The 19,800-nt window shown below is 44.3% G+C and overlaps 1 protein-coding gene across 10 annotated transcripts in view; it reads left to right on the forward strand.

Moving 5' to 3' along the window:
• The window catches only part of WNK2 (WNK lysine deficient protein kinase 2), a 121,910-nt gene that overhangs the window by 84,019 nt on the left and 18,091 nt on the right, over positions 1-19,800 (forward strand). For 6 of the 10 annotated variants that reach the window (XM_057413782.1, XM_057413776.1, XM_057413778.1 and 3 more), the window contains 9 exons: positions 116-232; positions 679-1,682; positions 2,672-2,744; positions 4,016-4,071; positions 4,149-4,834; positions 5,436-5,650; positions 12,187-12,405; positions 13,485-13,583; positions 18,708-18,752. In XM_057413782.1, coding sequence (XP_057269765.1) covers positions 116-232; positions 679-1,682; positions 2,672-2,744; positions 4,016-4,071; positions 4,149-4,834; positions 5,436-5,650; positions 12,187-12,405; positions 13,485-13,583; positions 18,708-18,752 — 2,514 coding nt within the window. The remainder of the gene's footprint in view (positions 1-115; positions 233-678; positions 1,683-2,671; positions 2,745-4,015; positions 4,072-4,148; positions 4,835-5,435; positions 5,651-12,186; positions 12,406-13,484; positions 13,584-18,707; positions 18,753-19,800) is intronic. The other 4 variants (XM_057413779.1, XM_057413784.1, XM_057413780.1 and 1 more) reach the window with 4 other exon arrangements.

A 19,800-nucleotide genomic window follows, 5' to 3' on the forward strand; every position in this document is an offset into this window, starting at 1 on the left:
ATTGTAGAAAGTCCTATTTTCTTTCAAAACACAGAAATTGAGACTGGTTTTTGATAGATGACCTGGAATGAATGGGGACGATTCCATTTACTTTTTCTTTTCTCTCTACCTCTAGTTTTGCATACTGGGAAAAGGTGGTTTATTATATGTCCTGTTGTGGAAAACCCTACTACTGATGCACCAGAATTTTCCCCACCGGTACCTCAGAGTACACAGCAGTCAGAAGGACCAGGTATTTACAAACGTTACAGAAAACGATTTCTTCTCTGAAGCTTGTGTGCCATCTCTCTTCTCTTCTCACCTGACTTAGTTGTGGTCATTTCCTTTCATTTAGTCAGAGGAAGAAAATGGTGAATGTTCTTCAGTCATGCATTTTGTGTTCCTGGAATTGAACCCAACTGGCAATGTTTGTCTGAGTTTCAGGAAAGTTTCAGTGTTCTAACCCTGCCTTACACTATAAGGTAGCTGAAGTTCTAGTCACTGCTGTTTCAATAAGCAGTGTCTTTTCTGTGACATGTTTTTGCATACTCTGCAATTTTAGGTCTAATTTGACTTGTGTAACAGTTATTTCCTGATGGGAAGCACTCGTGGGTTACAGCTGGATGTGGTTATCATTCATATAACTTTAATTCCCTGTGGCTCATTAAAAAGTTGTTGTGATGTCTGTATTCTCTCCAGACTCAGAGCAGCTAGATGACCAGCCTGTGGTGACGGATCCACCTGGTGTCTTATCCGATCAGCAGACAAGTGACAGCCCTGTTGGAGCATCTCCCTCTTTGGCACAAGTTCCTGCCACAGCGTCTTCCACCTGCTTACTGAGCCAGGTGGAGTTTCCAGCTCCGGCACAACTGGGATCTACTCCAAGCATCCTGGAGCAGCCAGTCACCAGCAGCAGTCAGCTAGAATATTCTCCGATGCCGGCTCATTCCGGCGCCCCTGTCCCCCGTGCCGCCGTGTTGGAGGAGCCGCCTGATGCTGCCCCGCACCTGCAGGCGCAGCCTGACGAGGGCACGTGTGTCCCTGACGTGGAGATCGCATGTTGCAGCGTTGGGCAGCACAGGGCAGTCCCTGCAGCTCCCGCGAAGGCAGCGGAGCTCTGCCCGCTCCAGGTGCTCCCGGATGCCGTCGTTCTGGAGCGGCAGCCCGTGGCGCAGGTCCCTGCGCTGCCGGAGCCCAGCCAGCCCAGCGCGGTGCAGCATCCCTTTGTGAGCCCGGCGTTACCTGCAGCCGCCACGGCCGATCCTCTCGCCGTGGTGGGGTCTCAGCTCCAGAGCCCGACCCAGGGGCCAGCACCCGCAGCCCCACAGCACGCCGCAGGGGTCGCTCTGCTGCAGCAGCAGCCGCCCGGCACGGCCGAGTCCGACGGAGAGGGGCCGCCCAGGGTGGACTTCGTCGACAACACCATAAAAAGCCTCGACGAGAAGCTGCGCAATTTGCTTTACCAGGAATACGTTCCTACTTCCTCTGCATCGGCAGGGACCCCAGACACTTCTGTCCCCTTGGAACAGGGCGACAGCGAGCTTCACTTGCCACCTTTTCCCAAAGATCAAGTTCCCGTGCTGGCGTTGGATTCGAGAGAACCAGGCCATAGTGTTGCAGAACCCAGCCAGGAGGTGAAAGCTGCTGCTGAGGCCCCGTCGGTGCCACTCATAGAACCCAAGATCTTGCCCTATCCAGGACTGGTAAGTCCAGTGGTGGCTCTGCCCCTTGATACCCCAAAGAGTAGAGCTCAGAACCAATGTCTGTATACATTGAACCATGTCTATGTACATGTCTTGTGGTAGGACATGTGTAGGTTGCTTGCTTTTCTAAACATGTTATGTGTCTGCTGCTGGGTGGATTCTGTCTGTTGGTTGCTTTCCAATGTGAAAGTTCTCTTAAATTTTTACCATCATTTTACATTAATAAAATTTGGCTCATTCATGAAAACCAAACTTTTTACTCAGTGTCTCAATTGTGCCCCTGTATTGTGTTCTTTCAAGTAAGATCCTGAGTTTACAAAAACAGGTTTGCAGCGCTTTCTACTAGATCAGTGTGTATCTTACCTGAAAAGTAGCATTTCTGGTGATAGTTACATCACCATTAGTAAGGATGAGGCTGTTCTTTGTAGTGTCAGCTAGATGCACTATATCAGCTGCTTGAAAAATGCTGTATGTTACAGGCAAGATGCCTGCACTTGAGTAACTCACTCTTTAGATCATATTGTTTATAATGACTTTCTACAGCAGATAAAATTCTCCCTCTCTGAAAGGTCTTGTGTCTCCCCAATAATTTGTCCTATTAAAATACATGCCAATAAGAAGAGAGACAGAATTTCTGAAGACAGACATACAGATGAAGAAGGTACAGTCTGGCTGGAAAAGCAAACCACAACAAAACCCCAAACAGAGATATATATAATTCAGTTTGGGTTTTGGAGTGGTTTTTTAGCCTGTTTTTTACGAACTTAGGCTACAGTTCCCTCTGTGACACTGCCACTGCTTTTTTGTTTCTTCCCAAGGGAAGGGGAGAAATGGAGGAGTTGAAGGTAGAGCTAGAAGGCCACCTTCACAGACACTAAAATAGTTTTAATAGTCCACAATAGTGTGAGAGCAGAGAGAGGAGGAGAAGGCATCACCTTTCTGCTTTGTGTGGGACTGACATGCTTTTTCTTTCTTCTTTGTACCAAAAGCATGAAAAGTCGGAGGTCACCGGCATTGGTGCCTGCTCCTCAGAAGGAAGAGGTGGGTCAGCAAGCAGAAAAGGTAATGTTCCTTTCAGTGAACAGCATCTGTACTAGTGCATGGTCCTCTTCTCCAGTGTCCACTTGCTGCTCACCCTTCTGCAGAGCCTAGCATAAGGTGTTCCTGATCCTATTTCTAATACAACTAATATTGAACATCTCGCTTCTGTCAAGTTTCCTAGAAAGGAACTGCCTCACAGGTGATTTCTTTTAAACCATAAGTATGTAATACCTGCCTGTGGTGGAGGTGCAGGGTGTTCACAGGGAAGGCTATGTTCCAAATAATTCATTTCCAGTGCCCTTAAAAAGTCCAAACAGAAATTCCCTCAGATTTCCTGGGCTTCATAAAAACATGCTGACAAAAATAACGTGCTTGAGGGTAGTCCCTCTGGGGGGAAGCCTGTTCAAACTTTCAAGGAAGTCCCATGGAGAACTAGTAAAGAGCACTTTAAGTACTTGTAGATGCAATGGAACTTTGTATAGTTACACACCGTAGGAGCCAATGTAAGAAGCTGGATATTAATTATGCTCCATTTACCTGTCTTGCAACTCATTGTGAGGTTTTAAGGGCTGAGGAACCTAAAACTGTTCATTCTGTCATGGGTGGGCTGGGGAAGCTTGTAATATATATTGCTTTTGAGATTGTTGTGACAAAGCTGGCTACGAGGTTTGTGTGACAGCATAGATCATTCTTGTCCTAGTGAACACAGATCATCCACAGCTTTTAGGTCAGCGTGAGAGTGGAGCACTGGGTAGCCTGCATTCATCTCTCGCTACAGACAGAGTATGCAGGTGGAATATAGCATTTTGCAGTAAAATTAATGTATCTTAGATACCATCAAGCAGTGATGTATTTCACTGTTTCAGAAACACGAAGTGACAGATTTTTGCCTTATGTTAATTCTCTGCAATGTGCCATAAGAAAATGGCTTTATAAAAGGCTTCATTTCTTTGTTTAACTTCAAAAGCAGCATCCAGCTTGTGAAATAATTGCTTCTTGATTACTTCCACTGACACTTTCATTCTTGTGTGCTTCTGTGGTCGCAGTGCCCACCTTTTGAGTTTACAATTCCTACTTAATTTCCACAATAGATTGAAAAGAGTGCCTACTACCTGCAGATATTTTATATGGGCATCAATATTGCCTCCTGTATTACAAAGATTGTATAGTTAAATTATTCCTCAGTGCCACACTTTATCACGCTTCAGCTTATCACAATACATGCATTGGTTTGTATTATGCTAAAGCATTCCAGACATGAATATTTATTTTGTTTCCAACTTGTAAAACAGGTTCAGCTGCAAGCATCACTTCAACTCCAGCTGCTACAGCAAAAGGCCTTCTTCAGGTAACCAGAAACAAGGAGCAGTTTTATGCTTGATTGCTACAGTTACTTTCAATGTTAATCTCCATTATTTTCTCCAGGTTACACCTACATCTTCAGGCGTAACTAAGCAGATGGAAACTTCTAAAGGAAGCGAGAAGGCAAAAACTATGACACTGTCTGCACACACAGAAAATGTAACACAGATACCTACAGCAGATGGGGTGATAAATAACCTTCAAAGGGATGACTCTCTAGACTCTGGTTCCTATGGAAAACAAGCTGAAGCTCATGATAGCAGTACACCAGCCAAAACGATTGGCAGGTTTTCAGTGATCAGCACACACGATGAATTAACTTTAGCAGCACCGCACTGCTTGAGGTTCTCGGCACCCCCAGATGTCTACTTGGATGAGCTCCCTTCCAGCCCTAATCTGAAGACAGCTGTCCGGCGGATGCCGACAGCCTCCTCTGTTGATGTCCTCTGTGACCAGGGTTCCAGTGATTCTGCTGAGGAGCTTTTCCATCGGCAGTCGGCTGCTGCTGCCCCACTGTCTCCCCCAAGCAGCAGCACGGCTACTGACTTCATTAAGAAAGCAGCTGCTTTTCTGCAGAGGTCTGGCAAAGCTGGCTCGCCTGGCCTCGATTCCCCTAATGGGCAAGGAGCAAAAATTCCTACCATCAACATCACATCTTTCCACTCACAGTCATCATACATGAGCAGTGACAATGACTCGGAATTTGAAGATGCAGATATGAAGAAAGAATTGCAGAACCTGAGAGAAAAGTATGTTGGGTTGCAAACAGTGCTGGCAGGTGATGGGTAAAAACTAGCACTGAATGTTAGTTTAACCAAGACGCTAAACTTTATCTAAAGAGGTAATGGTTTTACTGAATACGGATGATACATCTTTTTAAAACAGAACTATAGTAATGCAAAACCCCTTAAACAGGCTGTATGGCACCATGAAATCCGCATTATAAATAAGGTAATGACTCATGTGCTAGTGGCATTTTTATGGGAAGCACTTTCACTTTTCTCCAAATTGAACTCCTTCAAACTGTTATACATGCCTTGAGAGTTAGGTTTTTTGAAGCCGCTGGTTTGAAGAGAGTTCTGAAATAGTTTGGAGTTCAGAGCTCTTGTCAAAACCAGTTGTTTTTACTGAGGATGTCGAAAGTCTTTTTAGCTGTCTAGAATTCTGTCTTACAAATGAGTATTTGAGAAGTCAGTCACCACAGGTAGACTGTTGTAACTTCACATACTTTTGGATTGATTGTTTTATAACCAGACTGTATTGTTTCTTTTTTTATAACTGTCTATGCTGTCAGGATGCAGTGCTTCATCAAATACATCGCTAGCAGAGTTCTTTGTCTTTTATGTTTAGACATATGAAAGAAATTGCTGAACTTCAGACTCAGCAGAAGAATGAGATAGAGGCACTGTATATTCGGTTAGGGAAGCCCCTTCCTCCCAACCTGGGGTTCCTTCACTCAGCCCCACCAAGCAGCCGTCGCCGAAGAACCAGCAAAAATAAATTGAAAGGTGGAAAACTATTAAACCCTCTGGTCCAGCAGCTCAGGAGTGGCACATCAAGCACAAGTAGGTACACTAGGTTGTTTCCTCAGTCGTTTTGTTAGTGTTGGTTGTGGTTCTGTTGTGCAATTGCACGGACTGCAGGACACGCAGCAATTTTTTTCTTGCTTTCAATAGTGTGGCTCAAGTTTGTGTTCTGCAAACTGGTTTTGCAGTGGGCTTCCTTTGGAACAGGCTTATTGCAGCTGCCCAGTGCTGAACCATGCACACCTTCTCTGCATCAGCTTGGCAGAGAAACAATAGTCTGCTTTAATTTGGAATACAGCCTGGTTACATTTTCATTCTCCAAATGCAGTTTATTGATGTTTATATTCACGTCTTAGGTGCTGTTATCCTCTGTTGATTATGTGCTGTATCTTGTGTTGCCATATAAGATTATATTGCATTTGCTCCCCCAAAGGCTGGAAGCTAAGAATAGTTATAAAACTGATGGATGCTTGGACCATCTGAAGAAGTTTGAGATTTTTCAAACAGTAGTACAGTCTTGAGTCATTATCTCTTTGGAAAGTATAAAATTATAATTCAACTGGGAAATGTTGATATGCCCCAGTACCTATTTCTTGAGCAAAATGAAGACAAATCATCTTTATTCTATTCTACTACTTAGTTTATGCTGTTATTTAGAGAACCCTGTGTTTCAAACCTGGTAGCACTTCTTTTCAATGTCACTGCATCATAGGTCCACTTTGAATTTCATTGCACCACAATGAATTGTGACAGTGTTTTGGAAGTTTTTGCTTTTAATTAAGGATTTCAACTGAGATAGGAAAAGCAAGGATATTCAGAGGCAAGATGTTCTGTGATCCATCTTGAATCTCAGTATACTTCCCTGAAGGAACTGAAGCATTATGTTGGTTCAGTGCTCTATAGCTCTTCAGCTGCTACCAGCTGACATGCAGAGGTTTTACTTCCTTTTCTTCTGATAAGATACTCTAAATGTCTGGTATGTGTGGTCTGTTCATTTTGTGGTTCATTCCTTGGTTCTCTCTAGCCATTTTTCCCTCTGTCTATTCACAAAACCCACATCTGTCTCCACTTGTGGATTTTATAGAATCATAGAATAGTTAGGGTTGGAAAGGACCTTAAGATCATCTAGTTCCAACCCCCCTTGCCATGGGCAGGGACACCTCACTCACACTAAACCATGCCACCCAAGGCTCTGTCCAGCCTGGCCTTGAACACTGGCAGGGAAGGAGAATTCACAACCTCCCTGGGCAACCCATTCCAGTGCCTCACCACCCTAATAGGAAAGAATTTCTTCCTTATATCCAGTCTAAACCTCCCCTGTCCTGATACCCCTTGTCCTGTCACTACAATCCCTAATGAAGAGTGCCTCCCCACCATCCTTATAGGCCCCCTACAGGTGCTGGAAGGCTGCTATGAGGTCTCCATGCAGCCTTCTCTTCTCCAGGCTGAACAGCCCCAACTTTCTCAGCCTGTCTTCATACGGGAGGTGCTCCAGCCCCTGATCATTCTTGTGGCCTCCTCTGGACTTGTTCCAACAGTTCCATGTCCTTTTTATGTTGAGGACACCAGAACTGCACACAATGCTCCAGGTGAGGTCTCACGACAGAAGAGTAGAGGGGCAGGATCACCTCCTTTGACCTGCTGGTAACGCTCCTTTTGATGCAGCCCAGGATACGGTTGCTTTCTGGGCTGCGAGCGCACACTGAAGCCGGCTCATGTTCATTTTCTCATCGACCAACACCCCCAAGTCCTTCTCCTCAGGGCTGCTCTGAATCTCTTCTTTGCCCAGCCTGTAGCTGTGCCTGGGATTGCTCCACCCAGGTGTAGGACCTTGCACTTGTCATGGTTAAACTCCATGAGGTTGGCATCAGCCCACCTCACAAGCGTGTCAGGGTCCCTCTGGATGCCATTCCTTCCCTCCAGGGTATCAACCGAACCACACAGCCTGGTGTTGTTGGCAAACTTGCTGAGGGCGCACTCAATCCCACTGTCCATGGCAGCGACAAAGATGTTGAACAAGACCAGTCCCAACACCGATCCCTGAGGGACACCACTCGTTACTGGTCTCCAGCCGGACATTGAGCCATTGACCACAACTCTTTGTGTGCGGCCATCCAGCCAGTTCTTTATCCACCGAGTGGTCCATCCATCAAATTGATGCCTCTCCAATTTAGAGACAAGGATGTTGTGTGGGACAGTGTCGAACGCTTTGCACAAGTCCAGGTAGATGACATCAACTGCTCTACCCCTGTCCATCAGTTCTGTAGCCCTATCATAGAAGGCCACCAAATTGGTCAGGCAGGATTTCCCCTTAGAGAAGCCCTGCTGGCTGTCACCAAGCACCTTGTTGATTTTCATGTGCCTTAGCATGCCTTCCAGGAGAATCTGCTCCAAGATTTTGCCAGGCACAGAGGTGAGACTGACTGGTCTGTAGTTCCCTGGGGCATCCATTTTCCCCTTCTTGACAATGGGGGTTATATTTCCCTTTTTCCAGTCATTGGGACCTTCACCTGACTGCCATGATTTCTCAAATATGATGGCCAGCGGCTTCGCAACTTCATTTGCCAGCTCCTTCAGGACCCGCGGATGGATCTCATCAGGACCCATGGACTTGTGCATGTTCAGGATTTTAAGATGGCCCCGAACCAGATCCTCTCCTACAGTGGGCCCAAGGTCTTCATTCTCACAGTCCCTGCATCTGCCTTCCAAGACTTGGGTGGTGTGGTCAGAGTCTTTGCCAATGAAGACCGAGGCAAAGAAGTCATTGAGAACCTCAGCCTTCTCCAAATCCAGGGCAGCCAGTTCTCCTGATAGCTTACGGAGAGGGCCTACATTGTCCCTAGTCTGTTTTTTATTCGCTACATACCTACAGAATCCCTTCCTGTTACCCTTAACATCCCTAGCCAAGTTTAATTCTAACTGAGCCTTAGCTTTCCTAACCTGGTCCCTAGCTTCCCAGACAACATCCCTGTGTTCTTCCCGTGCCGTCTGTCCTTGCTTCCACCTTTTATAAGCCTCTTTTTTCCTTTGAATTTTCCTCAGCAGCTCGTTATCCATCCAAGGAGGTCTCCTGGCCCTCCTGCTGCACTTCCTTCTAGTTGGGATGCAACACTCCTGAGCTTGTAGTAGGTGATCCTTGAATATCAACCAAGAGTCTTGGGCCCCCCTGCCCTCTAGGGCTGTATCCCATGGAACCTTACTAAGCAGGTTCCTGAAGAGGCCAAGGTCTGCTCTTTTGAACTCCAGGGCAGTGAGCTTGCTGCACGCTCTTCTCACTGTCCTGAGGATCTCAAATTCGAGCATCTCATGATGGCTGCATCCAAGGCTGCCCTGGAGCGTCACATTTCCAACAAGCCCTTCCCTGTTGGTGAGCACGAGGTCAAGCACAGCACCTCTCCTTGTCCGCTCCTCTATTACTTGCAGAAGGAAGTTGTCTTCTGCACAATCGAGGAACCTCCTGGATTGCTTGTGCTGGGCTGTACCATCCCTCCAACAGATATTAGGGTGGTTGAAGTCCCCCATGAGAACAAGGGCCTGTGAGTGTGAGGCTTTTCTTATCTGTCTGTAGAACACTTCATCCGCACATTCTCCTTGATCAGGCGGTCTGTAACAGATCCCCACAGTAATGTCCCCCATAGCTGTTCTCCCTTTAACCTGAACCACAAACTCTGTTAACTGCTCACCTGTCCCTAGACACAGTTCCATACTCTCCAGCCTATCCCTAACATAAAGGGCAACTCGCCCTCCCCGCCTGCTGGGCCTGTCTTTTCTAAAGAGCCTGTAACCTTCCATTCCAACACTCCAGTCACAAGAGCCATCCCACCATGTTTCTGTGATGCCTGTTATATCATACCCCCGTAGACGTGCACACATCTCTAATTCCTCTTGTTTGTTCCCCATGCCACGGGTGTTTGTAGAGAGGCATCTGAGCCGAGCTCCAACTGAAGCCAGCTCATTGGCTGGAGCGGCTGGGATATCTCTACATTGCTCCAAGCATTTGTTATAGGTTCTGGCAACTGACTGGGTGTGTTGGGATGGAACGATGCCCCCCTGCCCCAACACATCTAGTTTAAAGCATCCTTGACCAGTCTGGCAAGCCTCCTACCAAAACTGCTCTTCCCCTTCTTTATCAGACCAGCTCCACCAGCCCCCAGCAGACCTGGCCAACAAACTTGGGTCCCGTGTTCAAGGCACCTAAACCCCTGACTATAACACCACCCTTTTAACCAGTTATTAACCGGTCCAGTCCTCCTAGCTTTTTTTAGGTCCTCCCCTGTATCCTGGAGAATTGATGAAAAGACTATCTGAGCTCCAGAGCCCCTAACCACCTCCCCCAGGGCTCTGTAGTCCTTCTTTATGTTCCCCAGGCTACTACTATCTATATCCCTAGCACCCACATGTATCACCAGGAGTGGGTAACAGTCCGTGGGACTTACTAGAGCAGGCAGCCTCTCTGCAACATCCCTGATCCGTGCCCCTGGTAGGCAACTCCCCCTTGAGACGGGGTCTGGACAGCAGACAAGTGCTTCTGTCCCTTTCAGTGTAGAGTCCCCTACTACTACGACCCGCCGCTTTTTCCTGGCAGCACCAGTAGAGATCTTTAGCAGTGCATCAGCCGGCTGTTTCTGCCTCGAGTGCGTTTCCTCATTAGCCCCCTGCAGGACAGCAGAGCGGTTCTGGGTGGGGACAGGGGATTTAGGGGGAAGCCCCTTGCTTTTGATTGTCCTTTTCCTCCTTTTTTTTTTGTTGGTTTCTTTTTTGTTTTTTTTTCTGTTACTAATTCCCAGGTTAACAGCCTCCTCCTTCCCTTCATGAGCTAGAGGGGAAGCTCGAGGCCCCTGCACGGTTTGGGCCAGGAGCAAGCATTCCTGCTTCCTCTCAGCTTCCCTGACATCTCGCAGCCTGTTAACAGCATCCCGCAGCTCAGCCCCTGCTGCAGGAGCACCTCCACCGGGGAGCACCGGGTGCAGCCCTGCCCGTTGTGCCCCCTCCCCTCACCAGAGCGGTGCAGGCACTCTCTGCACCCCGAGCTCTGCACTGCAGCCTCCCTCCCCTCTCACCGGCTCTGTCTGGGTGCCTACGCAGCCACCGCCGGGGCAGGCAGAGCAGAGCTCCCGGGCCGGGCCCCGCTCATACGCCGGGTGCTCACCACCCCGCCCGCCTGCCCGCTCCTGCTCGCCGCGCTCCCGGGGCAGGTTTTGAACCGCTCAGGGCTGGTGCCGCCGCTCCTGGCTCCGCGCCCTGTGAGTCCCTGCTCGCCCCAGCTGCGCTGCCGGCTCCCGGGCAGGTCCCGTCGAGGACTCGAGGCTCCCTGGGTGGCTCCCGTCACTCTGAGTTGAGGCTCCTGGACGCTGGTCTCCCTCCGCTCCGGTGTTGAAGGCGTCCTCTCTCGAGCTGCTCACCTCAGCAGTTTCGGCTCATGTCAGTTTGCTGTCCTAGTCCAGGGAGTGTAAGTTTATTTCTGCATCAAATGTCACAATTCTCCTTTTTTTGTTTCCTGGTCAGCTCCAGTTAGAGAACAGAGATCTGCTTAATCTGCTGTTTTGGTTCATGCATTCTTTCGTGCATTTCTTCTGTGTTACTTTCCGGGGTCTTGAGGCACTGTATAAAGTTCACATTAAGAATTCATGCCTGAGTCTTCTCATCATTAGTTAAGTAGATTCATACTCTCTGAGTCCTCATTTTTTTTGGCTTTCCTAAGTCCTTTCTTAGGGATCAAGGGCAAGAAGTTTCTAGTACCATTGCCAATGTAATTGTCATTTCTACTGTTTGATGCTTTTGCTGATAAACCCATGTAACAAATGATTACAAAGGTATTCTGGTGGTAAAGCATCTTTACCTGAGATACCCATGTAGATAGCCAGACAGATAGATACAGATACTTCAATACAGATGTGTATCCAGCTATAGATAGCTATAAATAAAAAGTTCCTTATGTCTTTGCAGCAATTTTTTATTTCACTCCATTTGCTTGCTTTCACCTTTCATGTTTGAGAGCAAACCTACGTGTTCTGCTCAGTCATTCTGTGCATTCATCCTCCTCCTTAGTCACTTCTGTGGCTCTCACTTTAATTCAGTGGTGCCTCTTGTGAGGTCCTGACTCCAGGCTTCCTGAAAAATGCGAGAAAAGAAACTAAAAGTCAAGCCTACACCGTAAGCTTCTTGGAGTACAGGGTGCCCAGAGAAGCTGTGGCTGCCCCATCCCTGGCAGTGTTCAAGGCCAGGTTGGACACAGGGGCTTGGAGCAAGCTGCTCTAGTGGAAGGTGTCCCTGCCCGTGGCAGGGGTTTGGAACTGGAGGAGCTTTAAGGTCCCTTCCAACGCAAACCACTCTGGGATTGTATGATTCTGTGAAACTGGATCAGCAGTAGTATATGTAGATCATTTTCTGTTGTGGGCTGTAAAGTCTGTGCTTCACACAGTACTTCAGAACTGTAAATACCTGTGGTTCTTTGTGGCAAAGTAGAATCATAGAATAGTTAGGATTGGAAAGGATAATGACTCCTGGCATGGATTTTGATTTGGTGCTTGCCTAGCATTTGCCATCACATGTATTTTGTTTGTTTGCTCTTTCAGGTAATCTTTCCGACTCTAAAGACTCACCCCACAAAGAAACACCTAAATCTCAGCCTGGCTCTCCTGAAGCAGCAGCAGCAATAGTTTCCTCTGCCTCAGCCACCTTTGGGAAGGCTGTTCAGACACAGCAGCCATGCTCTGTCAAGGCCTCTTTGTCTTCTGACATCTGCTCTGGCTTAGGCCCCGAAGGAGGTGACGTGAACACAAGCCCTGGCCAAGGTGATTTTTTCATCCCAGCTGTTTGGCATGTCTTCCAGCACATGCTAAAATTAGTTTGCTTCCCTTATGCTTGAACTACTTAGGAATGGATTTCACTTCTAGTGCTATAGGAACACAAACCTTTGACAATGCAAATTACTTGCTTATCTTTAAAGAGATTGTTGCCGTATTGCCAGAAGAACAAAAGTAAAGTATATTTTACTAAGTGTTACTAGTCAACACTCAAGAAGGCATGCTAATTTTTAGGAAGGAAATACCTTTTATTTTTGCCAGCAGTGGCTTTATACTGACACCTTTTTTGGAGTCTGCCTTACAGATTTCTGAGAAAAAAAAGAAAGTAAAACAGACAAAACAAAGATAGAAGGAGAAGAGATTGTTTCCTTTGGTTCATTTTGGGCTTTATTGATAAGCCCCCTGACAGTGGTAGGCACAGAGCTCCTCATTATAAACTACCAAACCATCTTGGGTGTGAGGGGAAATTCTAGATGGAACTAGATGGTCTTAAGGTCCTTTCCTACCCTCACCATTCTGTGATTCTAAAAACAGAAAGAAAAAAAAAAACAAAAAAAAACAAACTAAAACAACAAAAAAGCAACAACAACAAAAAAAAACACCACAAAAAAAAAAAAAAAAACAACAAAGAAACCCAAACCCAGAGAACAAAGTTAGGTTTCCTTTATCTAAGGGGTTAACTTCATGCATGGAGTCCCAGCCCAAGGACTGTAAACTGGCTGTGTTTCCCAGTCCTGACCTCTGAAACTCCTGTATATTGCACACCTCCATAGGCTTTGACTGATCTTGTTGCCATGCATATTGGAAGTTATAATGATGATTAAAATACCTTCCTCTCATTGCACATCCTGCCAAACTAATCTACAAAATATACCTATCTGTTCTCTTCTGCCGTTATTACATCCTTTGTGTATGGTCAATTAACTTACTCCTCTTTGGCAAAGTTAAAATGGAGTTGTGGATGTTTAACTAACAAAGCTGATTTGACTGATGGTATAGGACATCTGATCACAGCTACTTGTACTTTATAAGTGTCTTTGTTTTCTTCCCTTTATATTCATTTGCAGGCTGGACGGTTTTCCACCAAACGTCTGAGAGAGTGACCTATAAATCTAGTAGCAAACCTCGTACCAGATTCCTCAGTGGACCTGTGTCTTTGTCCATCTGTTTGTATTTGTTCTTTTGTATTTTATCACAGCCCATCTTTCTTTTACCCCCTTTTTCCAATTCCATGTTTTGTATCTCTAATATGTTTGGCAGGATGCCCCTTTTTCTGAGCCATCTTTTCTTTCTTTTTACCTTTCTTTTAAGTAATCATCATGAACACACCTTATTTATATTAATTTTTCATATGAAAGCTTTTTTTGCACTGCTTTTGGCTCATGCCTGGGCACCAAAAGCATGTGTGGAAGATCTCATCATTTATTATATAGCCTTATGGTAAATTCTACCCTGGACTTATCAAAGCTTTTGTACTTTATGTGATTTATGTTGAAGTAATTTTATTTGCAATGTGGCAAATATACATGTCTGCTGTCCCGGTTCCAGCGACAACAAAAAGAAATCCATCCTTCTGTAGACGAATGGTCTCTTTCACACATGTTTGGACTATGAAGACATGCATGTAGCAAGCTGATACAATACTAGAAGGTCACTGGAGGGTATAACTTCCATACAAGGGCTGTATTAACACAATATACAGTACTGTTTATATCCACTCTATTTTCTTTAATTTTTTCCCCCTGCTCTTTGCATGTGGAAATGCTGAGACAATAGTGCTCCAGCTAGTTCTTTCAAAATCTGTTTTGTAGGTGGGTTTTCCCCATGCATTCACTTTAACTGCGTTAAGTGAGCAATTTTTTTACCTATTCATAAGCAGCAGGAAGATCTGGTGACTCTTAAGGGAGAGTGCCATTAACTTTGTGTGTAAGTGGATCTGGCTGAAGCACTTTACTCAGTGTATTTTTTTATGACCTTATGTGACCTCCGAGATGAAGTCAATTAGCAGTTCATCAAAGCAGAAAGAAGTAAAAAGCAATATCAGATTCTTAGATGATATTTTGAAATGGATTGCTAGGTTTTTTCATTTCAAATAACTGTGCACCTTCTATTTGTACCCTATTTGTCTGACTTGTGAAGCAACTGGCAATTCAACCAAATGATATCAAGCTACTTAATTAACAAATTAAGACCTTTTTACTCAATCATATACGCTGCTTTTTAGGCAAACAGATTTTGCTCGTACAATAAAGATATGTTGTGCTGAACAGGTACTATAGGCCACTTATATATAACATTAGAAAGGCTAATAATGTTCTTGAGGAAGTGTTTGGTTAACTAGCTGTTCATTTGCATTAATATTGGATCTCCCATGGGGCTTCCACATTGCTCATCATTATCGAAGTGGTAGAGATCAAAGGCACAAGACCACTCAAATACACTCCTCCTAATTTTATGGATAAACAGTATTTTAAGAAATAATCTCAACTTTTCTGTTTGAGGTCCCTGAAAAGTGCAAGTATTCACGTTCTTGAGAACTGAGGTTTCCTGCTGAGCAGACTGGATTTGTTATATGCAAGTTTTTAACAACTGTTGGAAGTCGTGAGACAACTGAGACCATTTTTCATTCAGGGTTTTGGTTTTTTTCTCTGAGAACCTAAGGGGAATTCTCGGTCCACATTTTCCCATTTGGTGTTAAAATGGGCATTGTCGTTTCTTCCTCTGCACGCATAATTCCCAGAAGTTTTTTCATTAATCTTTGACAGAATTATTATTCAGGAGGATGCAAAAAAGACTGGGAGATGTCAATTAAAAACCAGAATATTAAAATGTTTGGGTGCATGGGTATTGTGAATGAAACCAAGGGAATATGTAAATCCTTCAAGGCATGAAGTTCACGATGCTTGAATAAGTCGGCACAACTAATTGCTTTCTGTTCTCAGCCCATATGCTGTCTTCTCGGTTTCTTCTGGGGAGGTGTTGGGAGAGGAGGTTTGCACTCCCCCGTTTCTGAGTCAGACAAGAAGATGGGCTGAGTTTCAGGCACTTAACCCTGACACATCCATCCAAAGTCACAGCTGCTCAGAGAGCGCAGCTGATTTTCAAATGCTGCCTGGCACTAGAGCTTTCCACAGTGGAATTGGGGGTAGGTTTTGATGGGGATAGGAGGTTATTCTGGCTTGTTTTCCCACTGAGTCCAGCAGTTGGTTGTGTGTATGTGAAGGCATGGAGATGGGGCTGCATGTGGCTCCATCCTTTCCAAGGGCAGCTGAGGCTGGGATTGCTGCCAGAAGAATGTATGGCTGGTGATTCCATCGAGCCTGATTCCCGAGCTGCTGTGGCTGTGGGCCTCAGGAAAAACAGTGATAGGTAATGATGATGGGAATGCCAGTGGGCCGGGATAAGGCTCTTCAGTGTGGGCAGCTTGGTAGCATGTCTAGGCAGCCTAGGATGCTGGGGCTTTGGCTCAAGTTGGTGTTTCCCTGGATTTTTTGTTGGAGTGCTGTTGAGAAAAGTTGTGCTGGATTTTTCTTTAAGGTCCCTTCTAATGCAAATCATTCTATTCTGTGGTTTTCAGAAATGCTTTGGATCTATACACTTGGTTAAGTAAAAAAAAGAGCCCTTTGGGGAGCTTGGATATTCCAGGGTGAGGCTTGTAGTGTATTAGCAGACATATTAGAAGCATGCTTTTAAAAATAAATGTTCAAGTTCTTTAAAGATAGTTCTAAAATGCCTCCCTTGTTACAAGATCCATCAAAATTGAACACTTTCACAGTGTTCTTCCAGAATTGTTTTTTTGATCTGTTCCCCATGCCCAGTATTGATTTTTCCTTTGTACTTTTCATGGAAGAAACTAGTTTTGGTGGGCTTCGGTGTCATTTTAGCCTGAGCTCCTTCCTGGGTTAAATTGCAAGGGCATCTTAAGGAAGAGTTTGTACTGATTGTGAGTGGAATTTTCAAAAGCGCCTTTTGGCTTAGACCTGTCATCTTGTGTGAAGCCATTTTTGCCTGGTCCGTAGTAATTAGTATATTGTATGTGCCTTTTTGTATTGCCATTTCAATTTTATGTTAGCTTTCAAGTTTTTTGGCAGTTGTTATAGTGCAAATACAGGACAGTGGATTTTCTCTGTCCTGCAAGATAAAATAGCTACTTAATTTCTCAGATAAGAAATCTGGAGTTGGAGGTAAAACACTGCTGAATTTTTGCAGTCTTAGATTGAATCTTAATTATGATTCATCTCTTTAACTTTACAGCTATTAAACACTCGATTGTAGAAGTAATACAATTAATCTGGTGAAGTAGGTGTACCAAGTGCATTTTTAATTGAATTTGAATTTAGAACCAGCCATAGCTGATGATTGTCAGCCCCTGCTTCAGACAGTATCACCCCTCTAGATAATGTTTCTTGTCTCCCAAGCAACATGCTGGAGTGATAACAGCTCTCTTTTGGTGACTGACTCTTCTGTAAGATTTTCCTTAATGCTGACTTCCTTCATGGGTACTCTCTGAATCTGCCCTTCCTCGCTGCTCTCTGCCTCTTCCCTACACCTCTGGGGGCCCTGGATTTGCTTTGGCACCCGAGGTACATGTAAACTTGTGACTGGTGTTCAGGAAGTGGAGGGCTTGATGATTAAACTCTTTTTACAGGCGTTTGAGCACGTACTGTAGTCAGCTGCCTGCTTTTATTTTTTGCAGGCAGTTGCTTTTCATTTGCATCCATATTGTGCTAAATGCTACCTATTGCTCCATGCAGAAATGCAGCATAGTTCAGAAAATACATTCTAGTATGACTGCTATTGCTGTTTCCGGAATGGGAGTTGCTAGGTAACTTTGAGATAGGCAAGGTAAGGTGTATCTGAGGGGAAAAAGGGGAGGAAGTGAAAAATACAACAGATTGTTGAGTTGTGAATGTGACTTGTGTTTGTTATCTAGGCTTTGAGATGAAAACCTACGCTTGGTCATGCTTGCATAAGACATTACTGTAGTCGTGTCTTTCTGATTTTCCTGGAATAGAAACCTCATTAAACTGTATGAAATAATAAGAAAATCTTTCAAAGCAATCCTTCTGTTCTCCTCATGCCACCAATATCAAAACACAAACATTTATTCTCTCTTTTCCCTCTCCCTTTTTTTTTATTTTATTTTTTTTTTACTTTCTCTTCCTCAGTCTCTGACTGATGTCTTTCCTTTCTCCTTTGAAGACTCATTCAGAGCCTGTGTCAATCTGGACCTAAAATCTCTGAGTTTAAAGCTGCATTTCTGGCACAGTAACATAAATTATCTACGCTGGTTTGCTGCAGACAAAAAGCACATCCATCCTGATTCTTGCTTTTTGCCCCTCTCTGATTGTGCTCATATTTTCAAGTGCTTCTTCACAATAAACTTACCATGCCCCATGTCAAATACGCATCTCCTCCCATACCATTATGATATTCTTACCAAGTCCAAAATACCTTTCAGGAAATTTGGCACTCAAATGGAAATGGTGCTTATGTCTGGCAAGATCTGACAGTCGAGGAGGGTTCTTGGTACACTTCTGGCACTGTAACTATCCAACAGAATATGTCAAATCATGACAAAGGATGAAACAAGATAATAATGTCAAAAACCATGTAGTTTGGTGAAATGAAAACTCGGCCACTCTGCTGGATTGTTTTTCTGCACTTGGACAAGGCATAAGGGAAACTCATTCACTGTTACTGTCGATTGAAGTTCAGAATCTCACATTTAGACACAAATCTTATTAATACAGTATTTGGAAACAATTGGCCTCAGACCTGCAGAACAATGTATCTTTTTGGACTTGTAAAACAGGATTTTTAGGGTTGTTTTACAGTTTGTCTTTGCAGCCAGACTAGCTTGACTTGTTCCTGAAAGCATTTTTGGCCTCCTATCACAAACTGAATTGACATCATTTCCTGCATAAATAGAGTAGGAATTAAAACTTCCTATTAGGAAGCCAAGGCAATTTGGAGAAAAAAACAACAAACCAACCAAAAACCAAACCAACCAAAAAAAATATCCCAACCAAATGCATCTTTAAGTCATGAGACCTTGCTTTTGGCATGCTATTGTACTTTTCAAAGCTTCTGAATGGCTGCACATTAAGAAAGGTTTGAGCTGTCCAGTTATTTAGACTTCCTTTACTCACCTGAACTGCTGACTTTGTCTGTCCTTTCTTGCATAATAACTACTTTTTGATTGCTTAAAAGTACCGAAGCTTGTCCGTCAGATTTGTTATGTTTAGTCTTACCTAATTCTGTATGTCTTGTATTGTTTTACCTTGTAGGGTCCACCTTGAAACGACTATGTCTAGGCAAAGATCACAGTAGTAGTAACTATCCCATTTTTGTTTCTCAGTATTTCCTTCATGGCATGGGATGTTTTCTGCTTTATTTTATTAGTTATTTTTTACTAAAAGCTAATCATTTAATAAATAGAGCTGATGCACTTATACCGGTATGAAATTTGACTGTATAAACTGTGGTACTTTCATGATAATGCATGTGCTATGATGTCTTGGGGATCAACGCATGCTGCAAGACACTTGTGGTATTCTTTGTGTGTGAGACTGTGCACGCATGCGGCCAGAAAACTGGATTCAGTGTTTGTCTTTCTGAAATACACACCTTTATATGACTGCAGTTCTCTGCTGGAGGAATTTATAGCTTAAAGCAATCTTGTTCCCGTTGAGCTGCATGAAATACAAAACACTAATTGAAGAGCTTTCCTGTCAAAAATCTTATTTTTCTCACTGGTCCCTTTCCCCCAAGTAAAGGAAAACAAGCAGTGTCCACTTAGAAGTTACGTTGCGGGTTGAATGCATGATCATTTAAAGGTTCTTAATGTATTTTGTATAACCATAGGACTAATTAGTTTACTTGGTTTCATTGGCTGGTAACTGATTAACAGAAACAAGAAGACTGAATGTTCATGTTTGCTTCTATGATAATTTTACCACAGTTCAATGAACTTTTTGCTTGGAGAGATGGTCTTTATTTCAAATCTTTAGCTATATCAAGTATGTTAGGTGAAAAGTTACCTTACATTTTCTGCTTAGGTCAAATTCAGGCACCTTCAGTTGCTGTTCCCTGCTGGTCTTGCTGTGTCAGACTTGTAGCTACCAACACATAAGAAAGATTATTTTTGTTCCTAGTCCGTCTAGAAAGAAGTGATCATATAAAATGAAACACCTGTCAGTACTCTTCCTGTCTGCTTTTGTCTGTACCAAAAGTTCTTTATCTTTACCTCAAAACTTCACACACCTGCTGTGTCCTCCTCTCCTTTTCTGTCATGATCCTGATGGGCTTTTTCCCAAAAAAAAACATATGCAGATGGCAGAGTAAATGGTCCTAGCACCATCAAGAGAGACTGGGGGTTCC

This window comes from Pezoporus wallicus, unplaced genomic scaffold (assembly GCF_028554395.1).
Source record: "Pezoporus wallicus isolate ANWC-B61680 ecotype Strahan unplaced genomic scaffold, APGP_CSIRO_Pwel_v1 contig_8649, whole genome shotgun sequence".
NCBI classification, from domain to species: Eukaryota; Metazoa; Chordata; class Aves; order Psittaciformes; family Psittacidae; genus Pezoporus; species Pezoporus wallicus.